Source organism: Electrophorus electricus, chromosome 15 (assembly GCF_013358815.1).
Source record: "Electrophorus electricus isolate fEleEle1 chromosome 15, fEleEle1.pri, whole genome shotgun sequence".
Lineage (NCBI taxonomy): Eukaryota > Metazoa > Chordata > Actinopteri > Gymnotiformes > Gymnotidae > Electrophorus > Electrophorus electricus.
In genome coordinates, this window is record NC_049549.1 from 11304217 (window position 1) to 11314216 (window position 10000).

At 43.9% G+C, this 10000-nt stretch overlaps 1 protein-coding gene across 1 annotated transcript in view; it reads right to left on the minus strand.

The window, feature by feature from the left end:
* Nucleotides 1–10000, minus strand: part of grm5b (glutamate receptor, metabotropic 5b) — a 56214-nt gene that overhangs the window by 41073 nt on the left and 5141 nt on the right. The window contains exon 2 of the mRNA XM_027012180.2: nucleotides 1–232. This exon is cut by the window's left edge and continues 18 nt beyond it. Within this exon, the coding sequence (XP_026867981.2) occupies nucleotides 1–232 (232 nt within the window). The remainder of the gene's footprint in view (nucleotides 233–10000) is intronic.

Below are 10000 nucleotides of genomic sequence, written 5' to 3' on the forward strand. Positions count from 1 at the left end.
TCCCCGGCCAGGTTCTGTCTCCGCATCGCCATGAGGATGCCGCGGACGGTCATGCCCTCGCAGAAGCAGGCCACCACGCGGGCCTTGGGCAGATGGCTACGAAGCTTCAGGAGTAGCCGGTCGAAGTTCTGCTCGCCCGCGTTACTCCAGATCTTATCAGAGTGCGCGATGCAGATCCCCTCCTTCCCAGCCATCTCCTTAAACGCCGCCATCCCACTCTCACCGTAGTTACCTAGGAAACAAGGGGTTGTGGGGGGCAGCCAAGGACGTTTGTAGAAGGAGAGAAGGAGTTGGGAAAATAGAGAGGAAGAGAATGTGTGTTTGAGGTTGTTATTACAGAATGCTGTAGATTAGCCTGGTATACAGAATACTGCAGATCACCTATAATCACTGCAGATTACCTATAAGAGAAAGAGGGCATTACATGATTTGTATGATGTTCAGGCATTAAAACAGCATGAATGTCTATGACACACACAAACTGTACACACACACACACACACACACACACACTTTTAGACCTGTACACTTCTTTCAATCTTATTCAAATTCAGGTCACCTACTTTAATCGCTGTTATAAAATTACTTATCTTCCACTGCCACTGTCTTCCTGTCTGCCTGTATCAGTCTGTCAGCCTGCCTCCACGTGTGCTTTACTCCACAGATATTTCCACTTATCCACAGCACTTTCTACACTACAGAAATGTATACCACAATTACCAATGTAACTCTTGCTTCAATATGTTTGTGGTGTTTTGTGAAGTTGCTGATAATGGCTTAATGAATGATGCGTGCACACACACACACACACCCACACACACACACACACACACACAGAGAGCAACACTTGAACAGCAAGGTTATGCCTGTGAGTAATTCTCTACTGACACATACTAGATAAAGAATAACCAAAATATTCCCTCAACAAACACAAAAATTTCAAAATGTGTTGAGCATAAGTGATGATGACATTATTGTGTGCGCGCACGTGTGTATATATGTGTGTGTGTGTGTGTGTGTGTGTCTAGGAAATGTGAGTATGTAACTTATGTGTTGCTTGCTGATGAGTTTAAGGAGGTGGGAGCAGGTCATTCATATTAATTTATTACATAACACTTGCTATTAACATTACACAGATGCACACACACAGATTTTAGCCGCTGAAGCGAACACTGGATGTTATTGTGTTTTGAATGAATAAATGAGAAAGTGTCCAGATCAACACTTTGCTGCTTCTCAAGATCTATCAGAATTACAAAGACTGGGCCTTGATAGGCTAATCCTCCAAAGAGGCTTTTCACTGGAATTTCAGAGATCAGTCTTTAATCAAGCTCTGATTGCGTTGCTGGCCTTCAAAAACAGGTCAAATGCTGGAATGCTTAGTGAAATTATTAGATGTTTTTAATTAACTGAATGATTGATCAACTTGAACCTTTTGCAAATAGTCTAGTTAAAAATACACTATTATAAGTATTTGTTAAGTATTTGTTATTGTTGTGTGTGTGTGTGTGTGTGTGTGTGTGTGTGTGTATTCCTTTGTAGAATGTGGTCAGGTCTCTGACGCTATGGCACTGGTCGCCGTGGAGACGTGTAAAGTCCTGTAATTAGTCTCACAGTGAGAGCATCAGAGAGCAGACACGAGCAGATGGCACACATACACACAGACACACATACACACAGACACACATACACACAAACACACATAAGACACACAAATACACACAACACGCACAACTCACAAACACACACAATGAGGCACTATTGCACATAACCAGACACACACACGTACACAATAAAGGGTCTCTGGCCGTATGAGTAACTTGCTGTGCTTGCCCCAAGTGGAGGTGGACAAGAGAAGGAATAAAGAGTGAAAGAGTGAAAGAGTGGAAGAGTGAAAGAGTGGAAGAAGGACTACTAAAACAGTGGAGGAGTCCATTGGCGAGAAGGTGAGCTCCTCTCTTACGTCAAGGGGATCTCTTCAGTGATTTCCTAAATATTTACTACCATGACATTACGTAACTAATTATTGCCACAACAGCTTTGGACTTAATTATTATCCCAGTAAACAGACCCATGTGTCTTTTTCAGAGAGTTTTTTTTCCCCGCATACTCCTCGAAATCCCTCCGTGCTTGTCGAGGATCAGCGAGCAGAGGGAGCACAGACCTGCACCTCCGTTGCAGTCTTCTCTGTGGTTTGAAACCCTTCAGCGTTGCACCACCAGAATGCAGGTCCTAGACTCCTAATGTGGTTCTAGAATCCCCAGTGGGGGTTCTAGGATGTAACTGTTAGTTATGAGAGACTGAGAGACTGTAATGTCCTCAGCAGTGCTCTCAGTGAGACAGTAAAGCTACCCTGATGTCAATGAGTCCGTCCTCCAGAAAGACCCCTGGAATGACCTACAGAAAGACCTCTGGAAAGCGGCACGTGTGCAAAATATGTCACTGGGACTTATTTTGGCATACTGTTCATACCATGTTGTCTGTATAAAGCTTCCCTCTTTAAGTCTGGATTTCATTCATCCTGTGCAGAGATTGTCTTTTGGTCAACCAAGCATCACATTCTGCTCCCAGCAGTCCTGGCATCCTGTTGAAAAGGCCCACTGAGGGATTAGTGATGCAGCGGCAGGGCAGGTCTATCTCAGAGCGTACTACCAGAGGACAGCACAAATGAGGGAGGGGGGTGCTCTGTGTGTGTGTGTGTGTGTGTGTGTGTGTGTGTGTGTGTGTGTGCGTGTGAACATAAGTTACTTAAGGTCATGGCATCAGTGCACTTTAACTTAACAGTCCTTACTCTTGCTCCATTCACACAGAAGCATGTACACACATAGTAAAAGCACCTATAGAGACGTGACCGGTAGCCATATGCTTGCCCTTATTCATGGGAAACACACACAGATGCAAAACGTAACATACTGAGACACAGAAAGGTGAAATAATCAGCGTCAAGTCTGCCAACACATCTGCAGAGACAGAGAGAGAGAGAGAGAGAGAGAGAGAGAGAGAGAGAGAAAGAAAGAGAGATGGGGTAGTGAAAGGAAAAGAACGAGTGAGAGAGAGAGCATCTGCGGTTTGAATAGATATATTGTCTCTTTCTTCAGAACTCAGCAGTGTAGCTAATCAGAATACTACCCTTCTGTTTGAATCTTGGTCTCATATCCAACGAATGTTGAATTTACAGGTCTGCTGTATTTTGTTTATTGTGTATGTGTGTCAGAGGGAGAAGAATTTCAGAAATGTAATTCTCTGCAACTCTCCATCGTAATCTCCATCATAAGCAATCCTTAACTTGCTGTCCTCAATCCTGCTGGTTTCCAAATGGAAAAGGGGATCTCTCCATCAGCCAGTCATGTGTGAGGAATAAAATCAACCCCTCCAAACAACCCCCCTTCACCTCACCCCTCCCCCGGATTAATGTTCTGGAACATTCCTTCGTTCCGTTGCCCAGATTTTCATTCTGAGAAGGGATGGCATGTTGGCATGGAAACCAGCTTTAGAATATTCAGTTCACACCATCACACTCTCTACTAAAGCATATAGCCGGAAAACCTTAGCGAACACACACACACACACACACACACACACACACACACACACACACACACACACACACACACACACACACACAGTTTCAGACAGGTGCAGAGATCCTCTCAAATATTCTATGAGAGTCTCTTGAGCCTCTCAAGAACGTTTTCCTTTTATCCTTTCCTCTCCTTCACTCACCTTTGCTCTCTTTCTCTCTCCTCCCCTCCTCTCTCCTCCTCTCCTCTCCCCTCCTCTCCTCCCATCTCCTCTCCTCTCCTCCCCTCCGATCGCCTCCCCTCCGCTCCCCTCTCTCTTCCTCTCCTCTCCACTCCCTTCCTCTCCTCTCCTTTCCTCTCCCCTCCTCTCCCCTCCCCTCCTCCCATCTCCTCTCCTCCCCTCCCCTCCCCTCTCCTCTCCTCTCCTCTCCTCTTTTCTCCCCTCCTCTCCTCTATTCGCCGCTCCTCTCCTCCCATATCCTCTCCATTTCTCTTTTGTTACAGGTTGGACATGGAGCCTGGTTATTAGGAGCTTCTCAGATGCCATACGCTGCGCTGCAGGAGAAACGCAGGAGGCCTCCACTTCTCCCACTGTCTCTCAGCTGCTTTACATTACAGCTCTCATTATGATAACAAATCCAGCACACACAGCATTCCGAAAGCAGCTCCCATTTGCAGCTCATCGACCGCATTTACTGATACATAAATGCATTTTTAAAAGGGTTGAATTACAATAAAGCAGTCAATTTGCACACCGCTGTGGTCCTATAAGCTGCAACAATGGCTGCAAAGAATAAATCCTGTTTTGCCAAACTAAAAGCTAGTTAAGGAAATTAAGTAACATTGAGTCAAAGTGATCTTTTTGTGCTAACCACAACAAAACTGGCTTAAACATTAACACACCCAAGCATGTTTGCTGGAATGTCTTTTTAACATCTAACTACTGTAAAACCGAATGTTTTGGCATTTTATTAGTTTGTGGACCATCTCAACTCTGCGAGTTCCATTTCCCTATTTCCCTATTTCCTTTGTGATGTCCATCACTATCCTCAAAATGCATAGCTAAGGGAAAGGCTCTTATTTATTTTATTTGTTTTTTACAAAAATGTGGGATTTTTTTCTTCTCATGCTTTGTGTTTGTATGTGTGTGCACAGGTGCATGGGTATGTGTGTGTGTGTGTTTGTGCGTGTGTATGTCTGTGTGTGCATGCATTCGTTTGTGTGTGTATGTGTGTGTGTGTGTGTGTGTGTGCGTGCGTGCATGCATCCGTGTGTGTGTGTGTGTGTGTGTGCGCACGCACAGGCATACGTGCATGTGTGTGTGTGTGTGTGTGTGTGTGTGTGTGCACAGGTGCATGGGTGTGTGTGTGTGTGTGTGTGTGTGTGTGTGTGTGTGTGTGTGTGTGTGTGTGTGTGTGTGTGTGTGTGTGAGTGTGTGTGTGTGTGTGTGTGTGTGTGTGTGTGTGTGTGTGTATGTGTGTGTGTGTGTGTGTGTGTGTGTGTGTGTGTGTGTGTGTGTGTGTGTGTGTGTGTGTATGTGTGTGTGTGTGTGTGTGTGTGTGTGTGTGTGTGTGTGTGTGTGTATGTGTGTGTGTGTGTGTGTGTGTGTGTGTGTGTGTGTGTGTTTGTCTGTGTGTGTGTGTGTGTGTGTGTGTGTGTGTGTGTGTGTGTGTGTGTGTGTGTGTGTGTGTTTGTGTGTGTGTATGTCTGTGTGTGCATGCATTCGTTTGTGTGTGTATGTGTGTGTGTGTGTGTGTGTGTGTGTGTGCGCACGCACAGGCATACGTGCATGTGTGTGTGTGTGTGTGTGTGTGTGTGTGTGCACAGGTGCATGGGTATGTGTGTGTGTGTGTGTGTGTGTGTGTGCGTGCGTGCATGCATCCATGTGTGTGTGCATGCATCCGTGTGTGTGTGTGTGTGTGTGCGCACGCACAGGCATACGTGCATGTGTGTGTGTGTGTGTGTGTGTGTGTGTGTGCACAGGTGCATGGGTGTGTGTGTGTGTGTGTGTGTGTGTGTGTGTGTGTGTGTGTGTGTGTGTGTGTGTGTGTGTGTGTGTGTGTGTGTGTGTGTGATGTGGTCTCTGACTCTAGCACCTGTTTAGTGTCTTACTGAGACGGATGAACTAGGTGGCAAAGGGCTGTAGTTTACAGAAAGTGCCCGTCAAGAGCCTGCAAGACACAGTAATGCACTCCTGCACTGACATTTATAGAAAAGACTATCACTTGTAGTCTAATGCAGCCACTTCTCTCTGTCTCTCTCTCTCTCTCTTCCCTTTCTCTCATTTTCTGTCCTCTGTGACTATCAGTAAAGCATGTGGTAAACAGCCCGAGGTCAAAACAGATCACACATTTAAATAAGTGTCAGTAAGAGAGAGACAGAGAGAGGCAGGCTGACAGAGTAGGAACTGAGGCTGAGGGAGAGACAAGAAGCAGAGGATGCAGAGGGTCCGATGATTTAGGCGGAACAGAAATGTGTCTTTTTGGAAAATACGTTAAAATCCTGTTGTAAAATGGGAGTAAGGATAAAACAAGGATGAGGAAAACACCTCATTTTATCTGGGCAGATGTCCAGAATTCTCTCACACTGAATGATTTGCAAAAGTCCTCAGGACACCACTGGGAATAACAGCACCGTTGAAAGAGAGAATTCACCCATTCACCTCTCTCTCTTACTTCAGTTCAGTTCAATTATTAGCCTACATTGGCCTGACTTTCTGTAGTGCAACTGGAAGAGCAGTTTGAAAAAAACTCTATCTGAACCTCACTTGTGATGCCATAACAACATATTCCTTTGTTTTTTAGCAGTCAGGTCTCTTTATGTCTGCCCTTTTCCATGGCTGGACAGTAGTAATTGAGCTCCCTCTCTCTCTACCTCTTTCTCTCTCTTGCTGTCTCTCCCTCTGTCTCTATCTCCCTCTGTTTCTCTCCCCCTGTCTCTCTCTATCTATGTCTCTCTCTCTTTCCCCCTCTCACTTCATTTCTCTCTCTCTCTCTCTCTCTCTCTCTCTCTCTCCGTGTCTCTCTCTCTCTCTGTCTCCCTCTCAATATTTCACACATGTAAAGCTGCCTTTCTCCCATGTTAGTGAACATGAAAATGAGAGGAATTGACTCAGAAGTCACAAATATACTGACATCTGGCACTTGTGCATGCAAAGACCCCGACAACACACACCCACTCCCCGCGCCCCCAGACACATAGTGGCACTATAGTGTTGTTCTAGTAGGATGTTATAAAACAAAGCAAAGACAAGAAAGAGTGATTATGCGTGCATGCACGCACACACACACACACACACACACACACACACAGTCTTGTTCACACTGCAGGAAATTAATACCTGCTGTGAAAATTACACAGGAGAAGATATATGAAATATACAAGATGATATTTCCCACCACAGGCCACATTCTGTGTGTGTGCGTGTGTACAATACAGCGTAATGCTCATAAACTCCTAACATATAGCGCAGTGCTCATAAGCTCCTACCATACAACACAGTGCAAGTGTTCCCCAGCTGTCCTATACTGATTGTGTATGCTGAAAACATCCACCTTACGTGATTAGAGAAGTGAAAGGAAAAGTGCTGAGTGCTTCTATCCATTTTTTATGCTCACGTCTGCCATAAAAGCATCAAATGTATAGTGTGCATAGAAGAAGAGAATATGAACATAGAGGAGCTTTGAACTCCCACAGTGCCAAACTGAGAATATGTGGTCTACTCAAGGTAGGAGCCACAAACATTAAACAAGCCAGCAGTCAGTGAATTCTATGAGTAATCAATTATCATGACCTTATTTGTCTAAATAGATTCTATTACTGTTCATTAGTTTAATGGCAATAGCATAACATATAGTATAAAAACATCATTGTTAATTATTAAACATATATTGTGTGTTAATATTATATTATAATACTGTCCAACATAGTTCTCTAAGGTTAAAAATGGTTAATGCTGTCTTCTGTACCTCATTAAGATTGTGTTGTGTAACTTATTAAGGGCATGTAATGCACCAGGTTATGGCTGTGCTCCTCATTAAGGCTGTTATGGTGCACATTGTTATGGCTGTGCTCCTCATTAAGGCTGTATGGTGCACATCGTTAAGGCTGTGCTCCTCGTTAAGACTGTATGGTGTGCATCGTTAAGGCTGTGCTCCTCGTTAAGGCTGTATGGTGCACATTGTTAAGGCTGTGCTCCTCGTTAAGGCTGTATGGCGCACATCGTTAAGGCTGTGCTCCTCGTTAAGACTGTATGGTGTGCATCGTTAAGGCTGTGCTCCTCGTTAAGGTTGTATGGTGCACATTGTTAAGGCTGTGCTTCTCGTTAAGGCTGTATGGTGCACATCGTTAAGGCTGTGCTCCTCGTTAAGACTGTATGGTGTGCATCGTTAAGGCTGTGCTCCTCGTTAAGGCTGTATGGTGCACATTGCTAAGGCTGTGCTTCTCGTTAAGGCTGTATGGTGCACATCGTTAAGGCTGTGCTCCTCGTCAAGACTGTATGGTGTGCATCGTTAAGGCTGTGCTCACCTTTCTCATTTTCCTAAACACTAGCGTCACCAAAACGCAGTATGCCAATAAACAATACCATAATCCCACATGTGAAAACACGGTACATAATAATTATTTACTCAGTTCTCCTACTTGACTGGGGCATATAAAGTATGCTAAACTTATATAGCAAAGAAAAAAATGGAGCAAGAAACATCACAGAGAGGACATTTAAGTAGTTCTTGTGGATAGTGTCATGCTGTAAACCGTGGAAAGAGCATGAGGGAAGCTGGTCAGATTTGTGGCCAAATCCTTATGATTGACAAGATGATGCCTGACATTGTGGGGTTTGTGTTTGTTTTTACTGTAACAGTAATTTAAATACACAGTAAATATGGAGTACTGCTGCGATACATTTGCAATGCATTTCCCTCAGTATTTTTAATACAGCAATTCAGAAGTTTGTTTTGTGACTCATCACATTTTATGGGTGGATTTGTGAACAGTTACATGAATGTAAATGTTGTAAATGGCTTATGCAGTGGCTGTTTTGAGGTCTTGGTATTTTGATTAAGTGAGTTTTGCGTTTTAGAGCACACAGTATAAGTGTAGTTTGTGTGTGTACATACCTGCTGTATGTGTGTGGTATTCTGTGTGGAATATTTGGTTTTAAGGAGTGTGTATAGTGTTTTTCAGTCAAAAGTGAGTCTTTCTCTGGTGTTGTAAGGTTTTGAGAATAATATGCATGGTTAAGAGCTTTGTGTTTTTAGTTCTGGAAAATATGTGTATAACCAACCAGAAAAAAACTATAAGCTACATTATGGATATCCTCGGTACCTCGGTAGCCTGTGCATTCTGTTAAGGGCCCAATGTGACCTTCATTAAGGTCCTGGAAAAAATCTTAGATGGGTGTACCACACCCTACATTAAGATTGTACTATGGCCTTGCTCTGCACCTCTTTAAGCCTGTGCTGTATGTCTGCGCATGTCATTAAAGCAATTCTGCCTGCCTTGTTATGGCTGTGCTGTTCTCTGCACCTTCTTAAGGGAGTGGAGTCTGCCTGTTAAGGCTGCACTCTCTACCTCATTGAGGATGTGTCTTGTTAAGGCTGTACTTCTTTAAGGCTGTATGGTGTAGCTCGTTACAGCTGTGCCTCCTTAAGGCTGTGCGTTGTGCCTCCTTAAGGGAGAGCTCATTACGCTTTGAGGCTTGTTCCCAGGCTCATCACTGTCACTGTGTGTGCGAACAGACAGACAAAATCCATCTGCTCCTAACATCAAAAAGCCCCATCTCTTATTCATCCCTCTCTCTATCTCTCTCTCTCTCTCTCTCCTCCCACACAGCCTTGAGTTTACAATTCAAATCAAAAAATAGTGAGAAAGAGAGAAATTTATCTCGGAGAATGGAGGTGCAGAGCAGGGCAGAGACAGAGAGAGAGGTGGAAAGAGACAGAAAGAAAGAGAGAGAGAAAGAGAGAAAGAGAGAGAGGGAGAGAGAGAAAGAGAGAGAGTGAGAGAGAGGTGGAAAGAGACAGAGAGAAAGAGAGAGGGAGAGAGAGAAAGAGAGAAAGTGAGAGAGAGGTGGAAAGAGACAGAGAGAAAGAGAGAAAGGGAGAGAGACAAGAAAAGGAAGAGAAATGGTAGTGTATATTGAGGTCATGTACTAACTTGTAAAACAGGAAGTGTTTCATCTAATTAAAAGATCATTTTATGATACAAATGACAAATATTGCCTGTAAGGACTTATCCAGTATCTTGTTATAGCATTCTTCCAATGACATGCACATACTGCTACATCTGCTGGAGCCAGCAAGGAAATCTAAGAGGAGAGGAAGTCTTCTGCACCTATTCACGTGCATGCTCAAGTGGAGAGGTTGCTATGGAGAATGCTAGTCATTAATAATTATTTGACTAATTAGCATATAACATTCAAAGCTCAGAAACAAAAACAAACATTTTTCAAACAGTTATAATATTCACTCATGTCGTTG